An 18595-nucleotide genomic window follows, 5' to 3' on the forward strand; every position below is an offset into this window, starting at 1 on the left:
CTAAAAAACTGTAAACACATGGGTTTGAAACTAAGAAATACTATCCATTGCACATTTTCAAACACTCCAATGCTGGTGTTTAACTTGCTATGCAGACACTAAAAAATATCAGGGGAACTCGGGAGGAGGTTTGAGAATAGAGATGGAGTCAGACCAAACTGGTGTTTGCTGGTAGTTGGAATACAGGGCCACACAAAAATAACCTTTCAGTCATTTTGACTTCTTTGAAATCCCTTGAAAGTTATTTCTGTGGAATTCAGAGCGTTAATATGGCAGCAAAAAACGATTTTCTTTGTGAAGAAAGAAGTTAGAGGTGATCACACAGTCCTGAGTGGTGGCCTCCAGTTCCCCCTCAGTTCAACACCGTCAGCTTTTTTGCACTTGTCTCTCACACTGTTAGCGTGGTTAACAACGTCAGCTTCTAGCCCCCGTTGGACTGTGCGGAAGCAATACGCGATTTTTAAGAACCTTTTCCTCTTCTATTTGTTTGCGGCCTGTTTGAGTACTGCCGTGTGTGTAAAATAGACTCTTATCAATTGTGATTATCTTTCGCAGAACCAATCGCTGCTTCTTATGTGAAAGAGGGAAGTGACACACGACAGCTGTGTTTTTTTCACACAAAAATACAGAGCAAAGCAGAAAAAGAATGATGTCCGGTGTGTGCATGTGTGTGTTCCTGTGTGTGTGTTCCTGTGTGTGTGTGTGTGTGTGTGGGGTGGGAAGGACTCAGAGCTGCTGTGAGCAGATGCGTGTCAGTCATCAGCGGTGAATCAGAGGGGGAGGATGAAGCTTCTACTGAGCAGTCTGCTACTCGCCTCCTTTTGTGCCCTCTCATCTTGGAGTGAGTAGAAAACGCAAATTAACCTTAAACGTCAGATGTTTGCTCAATATATCAAAAGCACAGCAGCCTTTTATGATTACTGTATATTTAGATAGACAATCTTGTAAGTAACAAAAAGGGAATTTGCCAAAGAAAACCAAAGTGACCACTGTTCTTTCATTGTTGTAGTGACATTATCGCTTAACTGTGGTTGACTTGCACAATATTAGGATTAAATTACTGCGACTTACAATAAGTGCATTTCAACAATAAGGATATAAACCCAGAAGAACAATAAAAAAGGAAGTGCAATTTAATAAAATAAGCCATTTACAACGTGCTATAGATGAGAGACATTATATCAATGAATCGGTTTACTTGCACAAAATTCAGATTGAATCACTGCGATTTATTTCAGCGCAAATCCAGATTTTGATGAAAAGATGAATTTACCTTCCGTTTGGCTTCTGAAGCAGTGTAATGTTTGTGGTGTTATGATGAACAGCTAAATGATGTATCACCTTTCTGTCTCTCCTCAGGTGTTTCATCTGCCGGTGAATCTGCTGTTAGCCAGAGCCATGATGTCTCTGTGGTGGAGGGGGAGACGGTAGAGATCACCTGCTGCTGGACACTAGAGTATGAAACTGTCAGAGTTATATGGCAGAAAAATAAAACAGAGTTAACGAGGAAACAGATGATCTTCAAGAATTACTCTTATGGATCACTGCAAAATAAGACATCTAACTGCTCACAACTGACCTTAATGCATGTCACAAGAGGCGATTCAGGGACATACATCTGCAGGGTGATAGTGGAAATACCCAATCTCATTGAGGTGCTAGGAAATGGTACCGTCCTCACAGTCACTGCTAAGAACAACACAACAGGTACGGTGACACAACACCCGTGGCATTACAGTGTTGCATAAAGGGTTTGCCAATGGATGAGGTCAAAATGTGATGATAAACAAAGACAGTATATATTTGCCTCAAATACTACTAAATTACTACCTTTTTTTCAAACAAACATATTTTCCTTAAAGAAACAAAAGTTAAATTTAGTTATCATTGTAATATTTGTGTTTCTCTTTTTTCCTCACAATGTGGCCATCCAGGGCCCAAGTTGCCCCTCATCACTTCCCTGGCTGTGGTGTCTCCGTTGCTCCTCATTGCTCTCGTGTGTGTCTGCGCTCTGCAACGAAGACAAGGTACACGGGAAATATGTGACACTCATATGATGTGGATCGTTTTCACTGAACTTCCCTTGGACTCCTCTCCCTTCTTCTTAGATAAATTGAGTTGAATCTAATTTGTGTGATCAGCGTTGAAAAATGACGATAAATTATTGAATTAAACTACATTTATTGTTCCAGACAACACAACGTGAAATCAGAATGTGGGAAGACATTATTAATGTCGGTCAGTGGAGCAAACTTATTGTTAGAAAGACGTACAGCAGCAGGTGCTTGATTTGAGCGAAATATTTTTTTAAATAAGAGTTCAGCAACTGCTTTTAAGATAAGTACACTGACATATTATCACATTATGTACAGTAAACAGTTGCCCATCAGCAGGTGAAAAGTTCAGATATAATCCACGTTGCAGGTTGTAAAGAAAAACAACGCAAAATGTGCTTTTAGTTGTGCTGACTGAATATAGCAGTGCTAATTATCTTCATTTGCTCCATGGTCAACATAAAAATACGCTGAGGAACAGTTATTAAATCTTCAGTAAAATCGTGGCTGCTGAACTCTTTAAAATAAATAAGAGAATCAGAGAACCGATTGAGACCAAACGGCATTGCGACATAATTTATAAGGAGTATACAAAAGACTTGTGAGTTGAATTATCTCTCGATATAACTAATTCATGCTCGTGTTTGATTTTTACATGGGACTCTATCATGGTCTCCTTAATTATAGGGGGTCAATTATAGGGGGTCTCCTTATAGCAACACAGTTCAACACAAAAAGTTCACATTGTGTGATCTCAGTCAAAAATATACAGGAACAAAAAGTTATACCTGTGGTACACCAAGTACAATGTACTACTAAGAATGATGAAAAATGCTTGTTGGAATGCAGTTAACTCCTGTATAGATGTATGCTGCCGAAGGAGGGAATAATGGAGGCCTAGTGGACCTTCTTGGGTCGGTAATATAGCAGCTAGTTGCAAAAAGATAAACAATGGCAGAGACAGTAGTATCTGCATTTTCCAGCTAAATTGAAATAAACCTGAAGTGTCTTGATTCTATGTATTTTGTTGCTGCACAGTTTTTTTTTGTTGATGCAACAAACCTTACAATTGTTTGTGTTTGTGTGTCGCGGGCTCAGTGCATGCCACCAGGGTGATCTACGAGGTTCCCCACATTGACTCTGAGGAGGTAGAAATGGACAAACACAGCACCAGCTCATCCAGAGGGTCTTCTCAGTGGGTGAGTTTAATGGCATCCAGAAAAATATTGTGTGTTGGGTAACAATAACAGTGACAACTGGGCAGTGTCCTCGTTTTTGTTCAGTTTGTGTAAATCTGGTGTCACTTTGTAGGCTTTAGTGGGGGATTACACAAACAAACATAGAGCACTTTTTTTCTCAAGCCATTCTTGAGATCTTTGCCGTAGCAGTCATATTGTTTTCCCAAATGTCTTTTATTCAGCCTTCTTGTCAATTTGCCTAAACGTTTCCGACCTCTTTATAGAGTTGCTTTGCGTGTGAAGTGAAAGTGTGCGAGCTGAGGTGTGAGGTGTGAGTGACATGTTGAAGGGAGTGAAATGTGTCTATTTCCTCTACATATTAGCACCAACAATGGTTCTGTAGATCTGTAACGGTGATATATGCGTCACTATTTATGCAACTGAAGTGGTGTTTTGGACCCAGCCATGCAGACAAATTAGCAACGATTAAACATCAAATAAAAGCATCAAAATATTTGGTTGGTGGTGTGTTCGGTTCTCAGAATACATACTTTAATATTTATTTAATTAAAAAAAAAACTACTATTTTACTAACTTTTATGTTATATTTGACTGCATTGTGTTATGAGGTTCTTTGGATCACATTTTAGCTGAAATAAGTTAATGTTTTCATGGTACCTCTGATCACTCTGTTCTGGTCAAACGGCAGCTTTAGCAGCTTTAACTTCCAGGAACTCACTATTATGAAATATGACATCCCTTTTGAGTAATCGTGTCTAACCTACTCATTATTACATTGTGACACAAGGACTTTGGCACAAGTTGATTTACTGGTTAATTCCCCTGATAAAGTAAATTGTAAGCTTGCTTAATGTTTTTATGTATTTGTCTCTTTCAGTGTCAGGTACCAGTGTATGAATCCTTCGATTACTTTGAACGTGTCGAGACCAAAGAAAGTGGATGAGGATGTGCTGATCATGGAAACTTTCCCATCTTTTGCTAGTTTTGATACTTTTCAGCATGTATATAATGTACATTCTTTCACTCACCTTTACTTGAATTGTGTACTTTTGTATATTAGGATTTTACATGAAATATATGTAATATGTAAATATTTTATATTTTTCCATAAACTCAGTTCTCGCTATCTTTGTGGTCTAAGTTTATTTCATTAATGAGTTTGAAGCCAGTTGTGTGTCCATTTGTAGACAGGTTAACTTGCATGATTACTTTTGTTTTCACTTGATGGCAGTGCAACCTGCCGGGTGGTCTCCAGTAGGAAGTGCGTTGATTCTGTAGCAACGACGCAGGTTTCACAATGACTTCCAATCACAAGAAGGCCGCTGGGTGGAAACTGTGGTTCCACAGGCTCGCGCATAAAAAAGGTCAATGACAGGAAGTGGAAACATCTCGCACGTAATCGTTTCTCCCTGGCCTTGACGCTCAATACGGAGCTTCGGGGTTGTCAACTGGACGGGCAGCCGGACGCCCCGGCGGGCTGGGTTTGGTTTTAATGTGAATTAAGCACTCGGGCCTTGGTTTTGACACATGTGTTCTACAATGTAAAATCTGGAGTAACTAACTTACTGTAAATACATTAGGTTTCTTGAAGGTTTTCATTCAGCTCTAAATGTATGTGCTCTGCATTTCAGGTTATGTGTTGATTTTCAAAAGTTTCCTGTGACCATGTCATAATTGAAACCACAATTACATAATTAGAATATATTGCTCAAACTAGCCATAAAAGAAGGCTTAGACAATATTGCCACACCTTAAAGACTATACTGGAGAGCTGGATTTTGGGAATGTCGCTGGCTTTTCGACCATTAAAGGTTTATCAGGATTACAGCATGTTGCACATGACATTTAGTGTACATCTGTTCATCCAAAAGTGCTTTGAATGGTTTGGGTTAGGATCAATATCTCAACTAAATGGCTGTCTTCAGTTTTAGCTTTAGAGTTAGCAACTATGAGACTTGTAAGATATATTCAAAGTAGCTGTACTAGCCTACAACAGCCCCCTAAGTTCAAGATTGACCTCTCCTCTCTAAGGATAGAAATCATTTAAAAAAATGATCATAATCCAAAGGATATGAAGGAAACTAACCAGAATGATAAAATGTGGGAAATTTGTGACAAAACAATATAGAAATCCAACATTTTGAAATTTTGTATAACACTTTACCTTCCTACTTCAACTTTATACCCAGTCATTTAACTGTTGTCTTATTCACAAACACAAGAGGTGTTAACTAACCCGTAATATGAGCGGAACCTTTGCACGCATACACATTGCTGAAACCAGTTTTTCTCAGCTTCTCAATGGTGTCGCAACTTGTTTAGTGGTATGTGCTATTTAACCATGTCTGGAAAGCTTTTTGAGTAACACTGTTATTATGTTCTAGTCATGAACATTTCAAAGAGAGACGCTACAGATGAATAGGATAAACGTTTAGAGTTTAGAAATCACCATGAAACTCCCACAGTTGATCACTTAAATAGATATTAGTGTTTTTCACATTACAAGTTTTCTGAGGTTTTGTCACAGTGTGGGTTCATTACCTCTTTTATTTAGAAGATTCCTGCCTCTTGTGTTTTTTTAATCGCATATAATGTATATTTGAATATTTCATGTCATATGAATTGAACGTATTGTGCATCTTTTACGTTTTTCATTCTGTGGCTCCTTCGCAGTCTCTCCATCCCGGGGGAGGGATCCTCCTCTATCTCTCTAAAGGTTTTTTCCCTTTTTTCTCCCCATCAAATACTTTTTTATCTTTTGGGGAGTTTTTCTTGTACCGATCAATCAGATTATATTTTTTCAAATGTGCCTGCTGCAGCATGCTTCATGGAATGCATCATCATCCAATGAGGTTTCTGGAAAAAAAACCTCAACTCTTTCAGAACAAGTAAATAAAAACAAGCCCAAAGCGTCTAATTGATACAAATGAATAGTATGAGGATATATATTCTGTACCAACTTATGTATCATATGCATGTGTAGATGACCATATACAACTAGGAGTTTTAATTTTTTATTGCTCAAAATGTGTGTGTATGAATCTGTTTATGGGCGAGCCAGTATATAATCAGAAATTTGATCAATTGAAGCAATGAAACATGGAACATCCAAAAGTTTTTAAGCGACAAATAACCCATATGAGAGACAGTGTGTGAGTGTGTGAGAAAGTATGAGAGACAGTCGATGCCCGGCTGCAGCGAGTGGTGTTTGTCACGTAATATTACGGCTCCAGAAGGTCTTCTTGTAAATAAATGATTCCTTGTCTTCAACCTCGATAGCGCTTGTACAGGACGTCATTGCGATGTCATAATGGATCTTTGAGAAATCTCTCTCTCTATAAAACGTTAATCTAACTGATATTGCTCCTTTATCAATGAGGAAGAGAGCTGCCCTTTTTTTTTTTACGGGGGAGTGGCAAACTAATCCAGTTGGCCTGGATGAACAAATGAACCTGCGGCGGAGCTACGGTGTTGCTATGGTGATTTAGCCCAACCTCCCCCGGGGAACCAAAAAGTCTGATCTGCGTCATCTAATCCTGAAAATCTGGTTTAACTCAGTTAGCCGCGTTCGAGGAACCGGGCCTTTGTTTGCCTCTAGGCAGAGATTAGTTAAGTATTAGTTATTAGTTAAAGGTATTTTTGTTTTGATAAAACAGTTTTCATGACAAATATTGTGAAATTGTGTAGAAAAACATCCTAATGCATATCAAACTCAAAGTTTAGCAGCTGAAAATAGACAATGTATTAAAACAAACAACATTTTATTTCAACCAGTGGAAATATGCTTTTGCCGTGGTTGTTTCCCTTTTTATATCACTTTATGTTTTGTTGGCCTCCAATATCTTAATTGCATCCTGCAGGTAAATAATGGGTACATATATTTTTTTTTTGTAGTGTTTTATTTATTTCTACCAAAGCGGTGCTGTAGCTCAGTTGCTTATCTACAGCACTACCTTTATACTGAGTATTGTAACAGAGCGCTGTTTCCAGGAAACCAGCAAAGCGAACACGTTTGCTCGTGTGCTTTTACACAGTTCAAACTTTCCTCTCGTGGTTGTCCACTATACAGGCACAACGAGAAAGCACAGGTGTGTCCTAGTGATGACACCCAAAGAAAAAAACAGCACAGGGTTTCACAAAAGAAAGAATAGGAGTTTTTTCCAAGAATCAATTGTGGTATATTTTATGAAAAGGCCTCACCTTAACGACTAAAGCTGCATGTTGCAGGTAAGGTGTGTACACTGGGCGTTGCCGGGCTGCAGTTGTGTTGACATTTGGAGCCAACACCCAAATCATACGCTAAACCAAAGTCACCTGACCTTTTTTTTTTTTCTTCCCAAGTTTTTTTTTCGCTGTCTTTCCAAAGGTATAAAAGGCTCCTCCCTGAACTTGCACATCTAGCTCTGTTCATTTGTGTTGGTACCATTTTTCCATTTTTCCAACCCGCATTTAAGCAGCAACCATGACCCAGCTAGAGACAGCCATGGCCATCCTGATGAAGACCTTTGATACATATGCTGCTAGCGAGGGCAGTAAGAGTAGCCTGAGCAAAGGCGAGGTCAAGACCCTGCTGGAGAAGGAGCTGCCTGGACTGCTGAAGGTACGTGGAGAACTGTGCTGTACTGAAAATGAGTTGTCTTTACGGTATCAATTGCCTCAAGCCCAGTCAGACCTTTTTTTTTAACAATGAAAATATTCCTAGATTAATTTATCCTGAAGAGGGTGTTCTGATTTTGTTCTAAAATTTTTCTAAATGATTGGCCTCAAATTGTTTGTGTCCACCAGGTTTGGTGGCTGCTTAATTCAATTAAGTAGATTAAGTAGCTTTAGTGACGCTGGCATTTGGCAGCTGCCCATTTACAGATTAATTGACCAGTTTGAAAGGTTTCTCATCTCATTGCATCATGCCTCAACTTATCTGCTCCCATAACGTTATCATTGAGCATGATTAATACATTCTTGAAAGGAGGGGCATATATACAAATCGGTGTGCAAAGCCATTAGAAAACCCAAGCCGTCCTCCTTCATGGTTCTCTTTTTTTCTCTATTTGGGGCGACCGGCGTATGGCAGTATTTTGTAACATTTTAGGAATCTATCAGTATTCATCTTGATTTCTTTGTCCCTGCAGTCGGCAAAGAACCCAGCCGATGTTGACAAGCTGCTCAAAAGTCTGGATTTCAATGGAGACTCAGAGGTGGACTTCAGTGAATTCGTGGTGATGGTAGCTGCTCTCACATGCGCCTGCCACGACCGCAGCCCCAAGAAGTGAGCGTGGCGACTGCACCCTGGGGTGGGGCCCGGAAGATGGCAACAGCCATTCCCTCTAATAATCAATGACGTGGTTTCTGTTAAGAGTGAATAAACCGATTCATTTACTTTTACCTGCTTGGCTTGTCTCAATGTGTGAGCAACGTGAAATTACAAGGTCCTTTTAGGTAATACGTAGGTGACCCCATACTCAAATTATTCCCCTGGGGTAAGGTAATAAAGAAAAACACAATATCAATGACCAAAGTGTACATTTTACTCTTTGAAATCAAATATTTTGCTTTGGATGGAGGAAAAAGAGGTGTAGATATCCATGTTATGGTTTTAATTCTTTTAAACTAGTAACTACCGACTCATACTCACACACCAAAACACAAAGCCTTTTTTCTTTTTTTTACAGAAACAGTACCTACAATGACGTACAAGTTACAAAAAAGTTCATATATAAGAATAAAAATACACATGAGCAACAGACCTTAAAGCATTCAAAGCCACAATTAATAAACTATGTTGCAACGTGCTTCTGCAGCCGTACAGACCACATTTCATGTGTTGGTTGCAACAGGAAATCTTTTTTTGATGGTCAAACGTCCTCGCCGTGTGTCAACTAGAACAAGCGCACATACGTGTACATACTGAGCTGCCTCTTCTTACAAGGGAAATTACATTGTCATCGTAACTTCAAAGTATTTAGGAAAGTTCATTGTTGACAGAATACTGCCACGAATGCGTTGACCTGAATGCGTGTGTCTCAAGCTTGAACACACAAATTGGAAGGGTTTAATCCTACAACTTGAAGGATAGACACCATCGAAGCCCGCCAGAGACACGGTGCGAGTTAAAGCGTGTTTTCAGAGAATCGGTTTTGTAATGAGCCGAACATGTTGCACTAACTGCATCTTGCGAACACAATTGTGGTAAGTTTGAAAAGCCACAGAAACAAGATCTTTATAAAGAACAACAAAGTGTAAGCAGTGGGGAACAGGGCAACAGATATCCGGCATTACATTAGTCTGAGGTCAGGTGTGCTTGAGTACACAAGTTCTTTCATTGTACGTAAACATAAAGTTAAAACATAAACATTAAGCAGCTATGTCTATATCTATATAATAATGGTTAAATATATATTTTTTCAACAGCAACATAAATTTCCTTTGTAGACATGGATATAAGCTGTGTTGGAATACGGGATGACTCATGTAACAGGTTGCTTTGTGTAGATGGCGTGGGAGTGACAGACTCTGTGTGGAAAATACCAAAGATCTTTACACAATTATCTTACTGTTTTAAAGACCACACATTATTGTGCCATATAGTCTTTCAGGTCTAAAAAGTCAATCAAAAGGTCTCACATACCCAAGAATCCCCTGTATTTCACACACTGTTTCTGAATTATAATTCACAAATATAATTGCGTATTTCCACTGAGAAATATCTGATTTACAGATGAGCAGGGTGCTTGTGCTTTGATATTGGATCGTTCTGTGGATCAAGCAAAAGCAACTGATGTGTCTTCTTCTTTTTGCACACAGGCTCTGTGGCGCCTCTCAGAGGGGAGAGACTGCATTGCGGTTACTTTTACTTGGCTAAGTGTTGAGAACAGACTGGACCACTTTGGTAGAGAACTAGATCAGCAGCTGCAGGTTTAACTTGCTGGCATCCATTGCTGGGCCTTCTTCCTAATGCTGTCTATAGCCGGGGCCAAAGGTTTTGGGAATGACACATGTATTGGTTTCACAAAGTGTGTTGCTTCAGTGTTCTTAGATCTTTTTGTAAGATGTTACTATGGTATACTGAAGTATAATTACAAGCATGTAATAAGTGTCAAAAGATTTTATTGACAATTACATAGTTTATGCAAAGAGTCAATATGTTGACCCTTCTTTTTCAAGACCTCTGCCATTTGTCCTGGCATGCTGTCAATTATGCTGTAACTGTGTGGTTACAGAACGCCGGTGCCACCCTCCAGCTTAATGCAGAAGTGCAGAGCATCATTTTCATCACACGTGTACCAGGCTCCACTGCCATTCTTATCAATGTGCAGGGGCTCGTCACCTCTTTGCTGGCTGCGGTTGTTTTGACGGTGCAGGCAGAGAGTGCAAGGCCTCACAAGGCTTTTTCTGCAGCGGAGATGGTCTGTAATCGGCTTGCAAGGTCATCAAGCTCAGACTCCCCTGTCTCGCTTTCTCTCTGTCCGGGGCATTATAAGGGCTTATGAGGATTAGGTATGCAGAGTGGAGGAGGATGTGGCTCTCGAGTCGGGGGGGTTCAGGTGGGAAGAGAAGGTGTGACATTTTGAAAGACTTTACCTTCCTTCTTCAACTTTATACCAATAGTCATTAAACTGTTGTTTTATTCACAAACACAAGAGGTGTTAACCAACCCGTAATATGAGCGGAACCTTTGCACGCATACACATGGCTGAAACCAGTTTTTCTCAGCTTCTCAATGGTGTCACAACTTGTTTAGTGGTATGTGCTATTTAACCATGTCTGGAAAGCTTTTTGAGTAACACTGTTATTATGTTCTAGTCATGAACATTTCAAAGAGAGACGCTACAGATGAATAGGATAAACGTTTAGAGTTTAGAAATCACCATGAAACTCCCACAGTTGATCACTTAAATAGATATTATTGTTTTTCACATTACAAGTTTTTTGAGGTTTTGTCACAGTGTGGGTTCATTACCTCTTTTATTTAGAAGATTCCTGCCTCTTGTGTTTTTTTAAACGCATATAATGTATATTTGAATATTTTATGTCGTATGAATTGAACGTATTGTACATCTTTTACGTTTTTCATTCTGTGGCTCCTTCGCAGTCTCTCCATCCCGGGGGAGGGATCCTCCTCTGTCTCTCTAAAGGTTTTTTCCCTTTTTTCTCCCCATCAAATACTTTTTTATCTTTTGGGGAGTTTTTCTTGTACTGATCAATCAGATTATATTTCTTCAAATGTGCCTGCTGCAGCATGCTTCATGGAATGCATCATCATCCAATGAGGTTTCTGGAAAAAAAACTCAACTCTTTCAGAACAAGTAAATAAAAACAAGCCCAAAGCGTCTAATTCATATAGATGAATAGTATGAGGATATATATTCTGTACCAACTTATGTATCATATGTATGTGTAGATGACCATATACAACTAGGAGTTTTAATTTTTTATTGCTCAAAACGTGTGTGTGTGAATCTGTTTATGGGCGAGCCAGTATATAATCAGAAATTTGATCAATTGAAGCAATGAAACATGGTACATCCAAAAGTTTTTAAGTTTAATGAGAGACAGTGTGTGAGTGTGTGAGAAAGTATGAGAGACAGTCGATGCTCAGCTGCAGCGAGTGGTGTTCGTCACGTAATATTACGGCTCCAGAAGGTCTTCTTGTAAATAAATGATTCCTTGTCTTCAGCCTCGATAGCGCTTGTACAGGACGTCATTGCAATGTCATAATGGATCTTTGAGAAATCTCTCTCTCTATAAAACGTTAATCTAACTGATATTTTTACCTTTATCAATGAGGAAGAGAGCTGCCCTTTTTTCCCGGGGGAGTGGCAAACTAATCCAGTTGGCCTGGATGAACAAATGAACCTGCGGCGGAGCTACGGTGTTGCTATGGTGTCTGATCTGCGTCATCTAATCCTGAAAATCTGGTTTAACTCAGTTAGCCGCGTTCAAGGAACCGGGCCTTTGTTTGCCTCTAGGCAGAGATTAGTTAAGTATTAGTTATTAGTTAAAGGTATTTTTGTTTTGATAAAACAGCTTTCATGACAAATATTGTGAAATTGTGTAGATTTGTCGCATATGTACAAAAACATCCTAATGCATATCAAAATTAAACTTTAGCAGCTGAAAATAGATAATGTATTAAAACAAACAACATTTTATTTCAACCAGTAGAAATATGCTTTTGCCGTGGTTGTTTCCCTTTTTATATCACTTTATGTTTTGTTGGCCTCCAATATCTTAATTGCATACTAAGTATACTGAGTATTGTAACAGAGCGCTGTTTCCAGGAAACCAGCAAAGCGAACACGTTTGCTCGTGTGCTTTTACACAGTTCAAACTTTCTTTTTGTGGTTGTCCACTATACAGGCACAACGAGAAAGCACAGGTGTGTCCTAGTGATGACACCCAAAGAAAAAAACAGTGGTATATTTTATGCAAAGGCCTCACCTTAACGACTAAAGCTGCATGTTGCAGGTAAGGTGTGTACACTGGGCGTTGCCGGGCTGCAGTTGTGTTGACATTTGGAGCCAACACCCAAATCATACGCTAAACCAAAGTCACCTGAACTTTTTTTTTTTCTTGCCAAGTTTTTTTTCACTGTCTTTCCAAAGGTATAAAAGGCTCCTCCCTGAACTTGCACATCTAGCTCTGTTCATTTGTGTTGGTACCATTTTTCCATATTTCCAACCCGCATTTAAGCAGCAACCATGACCCAGCTAGAGACAGCCATGGCCATCCTGATGAAGACCTTTGATACATATGCTGCTAGCGAGGGCAGTAAGAGTAGCCTGAGCAAAGGCGAGGTCAAGACCCTGCTGGAGAAGGAGCTGCCTGGACTGCTGAAGGTACGTGGAGAACTGTGCTGTACTGAAAATGAGTTGTCTTTACGGTATCAATTGCCTCAAGCCCAGTCAGACCTTTTTTTTTAACAATGAAAATATTCCTAGATTAATTTATCCTGAAGAGGGTGTTCTGATTTTGTTCTAAAATTTTTCTAAATGATTGGCCTCAAATTGTTTGTGTCCACCAGGTTTGGTGGCTGCTTAATTCAATTAAGTAGATTAAGTAGCTTTAGTGACGCTGGCATTTGGCAGCTGCCCATTTACAGATTAATTGACCAGTTTGAAAGGTTTCTCATCTCATTGCATCATGCCTCAACTTATCTGCTCCCATAACGTTATCATTGAGCATGATTAATACATTCTTGAAAGGAGGGGCATATATACAAATCGGTGTGCAAAGCCATTAGAAAACCCAAGCCGTCCTCCTTCATGGTTCTCTTTTTTTCTCTATTTGGGGCGACCGGCGTATGGCAGTATTTTGTAACATTTTAGGAATCTATCAGTATTCATCTTGATTTCTTTGTCCCTGCAGTCGGCAAAGAACCCAGCCGATGTTGACAAGCTGCTCAAAAGTCTGGATTTCAATGGAGACTCAGAGGTGGACTTTAGTGAATTCGTGGTGATGGTAGCTGCTCTCACATGCGCCTGCCACGACCGCAGCCCCAAGAAGTGAGCGTGGCGACTGCACCCTGGGGTGGGGCCCGGAAGATGGCAACAGCCATTCCCTCTAATAATCAATGACGTGGTTTCTGTTAAGACTGAATAAACCGATTCATTTACTTTTACCTGCTTGGCTTGTCTCAATGTGTGAGCAACGTGAAATTACAAGGTCCTTTTAGGTAATAAGTAGGTGACCCCATACTCAAATTATTCCCCTGGGGTAAGGTAATAAAGAAAAACACAATATCAATGACCAAAGTGTACATTTTACTCTTTGAAATAAAAAACATTTTGCTTTGGATGGAGGAAAAAGAGGTGTAGATATCCATGTTATGGTTTTAATTCTTTTAAACTAGTAACTACCGACCCATACTTACACACCAAAACACAAAGCCTTTTTTCTTTTTTTTACAGAAACAGTACCTACAATGACGTACAAGTTACAAAAAAGTTCATATATAAGAATAAAAATACACATGAGCAACAGACCTTAAAGCATTCAAAGCCACAATTAATAAACTATGTTGCAACGTGCTTCTGCAGCCGTACAGACCACATTTCATGTGTTGGTTGCAACAGGAAATCTTTTTTTGGTGGTCAGACGTCCTCGCCGTGTGTCAACTAGAACAAGCGCACATACGTGTACATACTGAGCTGCCTCTTCTTACAAGGGAAATTACATTGTCATCCTAACTTCAAAGTGTTTGAGAAAGTTCATTGTTGATAGAATACTGCCACGAATGCGTTGACCTGAATGCGTGTGTCTCAAGCTTGAACACACAAATTGGAAGGGTTTAATCCTTCATCGAAGCCCGCCAGAGACACAGTGCGAGTTAAAGCGTGTTTTCAGAGAATCGGTTTTGTAATGAGCCGAACATGTTGCACTAACTGCATCTTGCGAACACAATTGTGGTAAGTTTGAAAAGCCACAGAAACAAGATCTTTATAAAGAACAACAAAGTGTAAGCAGTGGGGAACAGGGCAACAGATATCCAGCATTACATTAGTCTGAGGTCAGGTGTGCTTGAGTACACAAGTTCTTTCATTGTACGTAAACATAAAGTTAACGACAACAAAGCCACACAAAGTTAAAACATAAACATTGAGCAGCTATGTCTATATCTATAAAATAAGTGTTAAATATATATTTTTTCAACAGCAACATAAATGTCATGGATATAAGCTGTGTTGGAATACGGGATGACTAATGTAACAGGTTGCTTTGTGTAGATGGCGTGGGAGTGACAGCATCACAGAGAGCACACACACACACACACACACACACACAGTACATACTGTAGATACCAACTAGACTCTGTATGGAAAATACCAAAGATCTTTAGACAATTATCTTTAGTTTTAAAGACCACACAGAAGGTCTCACATACCCAAGAATCCCCTGTATTTCACACACTGTTTCTGAATTATAATTCACAAATATAATTGCGTATTTCCACTGAGAAGTATCTGATTTACAGATGAGCAGGGTGCTTGTGCTTTGATATTGGATCGTTCTGTGGATCAAGCAAAAGCAGCTGATGTGTCTTCTTGTTTTTGCACACAGGCTCTGTGGCGCCTCTCAGAGGGGAGAGACTGCATTGCGGTTACTTTTACTTGGCGAAGTGTTGAGAACAGACTGGACCACTTTGGTAGAGAACTAGATCAGCAGCTGCAGGTTTAACTTGCTGGCATCCATTGCTGGGCCTTCTTCCTAATGCTGTCTACAGCCGGGGCCAAAGGTTTTGGGAATGACACATGTATTGGTTTCACAAAGTGTGTTGCTTCAGTGTTCTTAGATCTTTTTGTAAGATGTTACTATGGTATACTGAAGTATAATTACAAGCATGTAATATGTGTCATATGTGTATTGACAATTACATAGTTTATGCAAAGAGTCAATATGTTGACCCTTCTTTTTCAAGACCTCTGCAATTCGCCCTTGCATGCTGTCAATTAACTTCTGGGCCACATCCTGACTAATGGCAGCCCATTCCTGCATAATCAATGCTTGGAGTTTGTCAGAATTTGTGGGTTTTTGTTTGTCCTGCCTCTTGAGGATTGACCACAAGTTCTCAACGGGATGTCAGGATTACTAAAAATCAAATGATGTCACAGATCTGAACACCTGCACCGCAGGTCTGAGGTGGTCTTCCTCCTCCTCCTCTGCTGTGATGCTCTGTGTTTCAAGGTCAGGTCAGCCCACCAGGAAGCAATGGCCAAGCGACACACTTCTACCAGCTGCTGTGTGGTTACAGAACGCCGGTGCCGCCCTCCAGCTTAATGCAGAAGTGCAGAGCATCATTTTCATCACACGTGTACCAGGCTCCACTGCCATTCTTATCAATGTGCAGGGGCTCCTCACCTCTTTGCTGGCTGCGGTTGTTTTGACGGTGAAGGTCATCAAGCTCAGACTCCCCTCTCTCGCTTTCTCTCTGTCCGGGGCATTATAAGGGCTTATGAGGATTAGGTATCCAGAGTGGAGGAGGATGTGGCTCCCGAGTCAGGGGGTTCAGGTGGGAAGAGAAGGTGTGTTGGGGGTGTGAGGACTCGACTGTGTTTTGTGGTGTGTGCGATACTACTTATTTGTCTTATAACATGCTGCTATTAAAGCAGAAGCAAAAATATATGACATGGAATTGCATATTTGTTAAATTGCCAACACATTGTGCTATGTCTCTCATTATGTCTCACCAAGTGGCTTTAGAAACAGGTAACTGACACACGTGCCATTGTTCTGATGGCTCACTACACCGAAACACTTTGTCTCATTGCCCGACAACCTGTTTTCCCATGAGCACCAATTGTTTTGGAGGCTCCAGAAATACAACAAGCAGCATGGTTGATGCTGAGGAAACATGCGGCGGAGGAAACACTTATGGCACTAATTCATTTCAAAGCCCTCTCCCTGATGGTACAAGCATGGGGCTCTTTGTCACGTGCGGGTGAAGGCAGAAGCCGGAGGACTCAAACGCAGACTCTCACAAAAAATACTTTAACAGTCAAAATTCAAACTGTCATTAAGGGAAAACCACAGACGCCACGCACCACAGGCTTCAGACTACACACTACGTACATGCAAACACCACAACATGCAACGGCGCGACACAAGACAAGAGACTGACATGGCTTAAATACACAGGGGAGGTGCAGGTGATTGGACACAGGTGGAAACAATCATCGACACTGTAGACAATCACAGGGGAAGACAAGGCAGGAAGTGAAGTTACGCCAGGGACACAAGAGACATGAAACTACAAAATAAAGACATGAACCCAAACCGTGACACTCTTTGTACCTGAGCTGTTGAATGTCCCTTTAAATTACAGCATTCAAACCATCTGTAATGGCAGAAATCCAGCATGACTTGACTAGCTTAGGCATTCATTTTGCATTGCAAAAGAGCAGAATACCCGAGGAACATTTTCTGAACAATGGCTGAACAGATGGGCACGCCATTACATTTTTCTTTAAAACCTGTCTCCCATGAAAGGCCTGTTGTGTGTGGAGGGGAGGTTTGTGCGCCACCTAATGAGGTATCGCCACAGCTTTTACAACGATGCCTCGCATACCGAGCATTCCTTTCAAGTTAGTTTCACAGAGGCCATTTCTGTCTCTATCGAACAGAATGCTGGCGTCTGGTGAATTTATGACCTCTAAACACACCACCGTCGGGCTGATCCCTTCTTTATATGAAATGTGTGACACTGATAACATTGGCTGTGTTTTCGGTATTGGCGGGACAGAGACGCTCATAAAGTCTCTAAGCCTGATAGTGAGGGGAACAAAATGCAAACAGTCGTCATTCATACCAGACAGTGGCGTCAGCGCCATTAACTTTGACCTGCAAAGATTAAAAGCAGGCTTCCTTGTGCAGAAACTTGGACATCTGGTTCTGCTTGAAACCGTTGGGTGCACAATAGCTAGTCGTTATATAATAGGAGTCATCAATGTTGCTCATGTTGAAGTTTTTCTTAACTTTCTTCGGCTCAATGAAAAAAAGGATACATTTATACTTTTGATATGTTTGTGTACCACAGACTGTTAAGGCTCTGATCAAAGAGAGAGAAACTAGTCCGTTTGACTGAGAAACACCTCTCAGTGATCATTCATTACTGCAAATGTGCAGACAGCTTGACACAAGGCTGTGAGGACACCTCATTTGCATTGAGAGCACATTCATGCCTGTGCGGTGCTGATAACAGGCTCTCTGTGGATAGATTGTGACCAAATGATGTAATCCACAGTTACGCGCTGTTACAGCTACTTGCCTATGACGTCGGTAAACTGTTTGTTCATCGCCCTGATGCAGACAGGCCGGCTCTGTGTCGTATTCCTTTATTCACACAGGCAAACACATGACAGGAAGACTTTGTCCTTCTTTACCAGCAGCCACGTTTACAGACTATCAGAGCTATCTCAGCATTACATTGCTGTCATATCTAAAAATCATCTGAAGCTTTTGGATCCATGGCAACGCTCTACATTTTTTCATCACATGAGGTTTGGCATCAGGTGTTCGGTCAATAAACCCCTTATCGTCCAGGGGGTAGATCATTACTAAAACGATCATGTGCCCTTCCTACTTCACTTATTGCCTCATCGATGACAATAAACATTCTTTACCTTGCGTAATGTCAGTTGTTAGTCCTGACGCCATCAGACCTATTGATCTCCAATATCTCTGATTAGGTTTACGATTGAATTGAGCAGATTAGCCCCTAAGGATTGCGTGCCAATGAGTCTGCTGTCAACAACGGGTGGAGATGCGAGATGCAGCATGACTAAGTGATAAAAGAATGGTGTAGATCGTTAGCACTGCAGGTTCACACAAACTTCCGTCTACTGTTTG

The 18595-nt window shown here is 40.5% G+C and overlaps 3 protein-coding genes across 3 annotated transcripts; all 3 read left to right on the forward strand.

Annotated features, from left to right (window-relative positions):
* The first annotated feature begins 605 nt into the window (after positions 1-605).
* LOC119221715 (uncharacterized) lies at positions 606-4379 on the forward strand. Its single transcript, XM_037477766.2, has 5 exons — positions 606-841; positions 1360-1707; positions 1935-2027; positions 3153-3253; positions 4131-4379. Exons 1-5 carry the CDS (start codon positions 784-786, stop codon positions 4194-4196), a joined length of 666 nt encoding a protein of 221 aa, XP_037333663.2. The 5' UTR covers positions 606-783; the 3' UTR covers positions 4197-4379.
* Positions 4380-7644: 3265 nt separating this feature from the next.
* LOC119221712 (protein S100-P-like) lies at positions 7645-8635 on the forward strand. Its single transcript, XM_037477762.2, has 2 exons — positions 7645-7853; positions 8383-8635. The coding sequence occupies exons 1-2, from the start codon at positions 7716-7718 to the stop codon at positions 8521-8523; spliced, it is 279 nt and encodes a 92-aa protein (XP_037333659.1). The 5' UTR covers positions 7645-7715; the 3' UTR covers positions 8524-8635.
* A 4236-nt stretch (positions 8636-12871) lies between these two features.
* Positions 12872-13871, forward strand: LOC134127297 (protein S100-P-like). The gene is made up of 2 exons (XM_062561698.1): positions 12872-13089; positions 13619-13871. The coding sequence occupies exons 1-2, from the start codon at positions 12952-12954 to the stop codon at positions 13757-13759; spliced, it is 279 nt and encodes a 92-aa protein (XP_062417682.1). The 5' UTR covers positions 12872-12951; the 3' UTR covers positions 13760-13871.
* Positions 13872-18595: the final 4724 nt, after the last annotated feature.

The sequence above is a fragment of the Pungitius pungitius genome, chromosome 1 (genome assembly GCF_949316345.1).
Source record: "Pungitius pungitius chromosome 1, fPunPun2.1, whole genome shotgun sequence".
Lineage (NCBI taxonomy): Eukaryota > Metazoa > Chordata > Actinopteri > Perciformes > Gasterosteidae > Pungitius > Pungitius pungitius.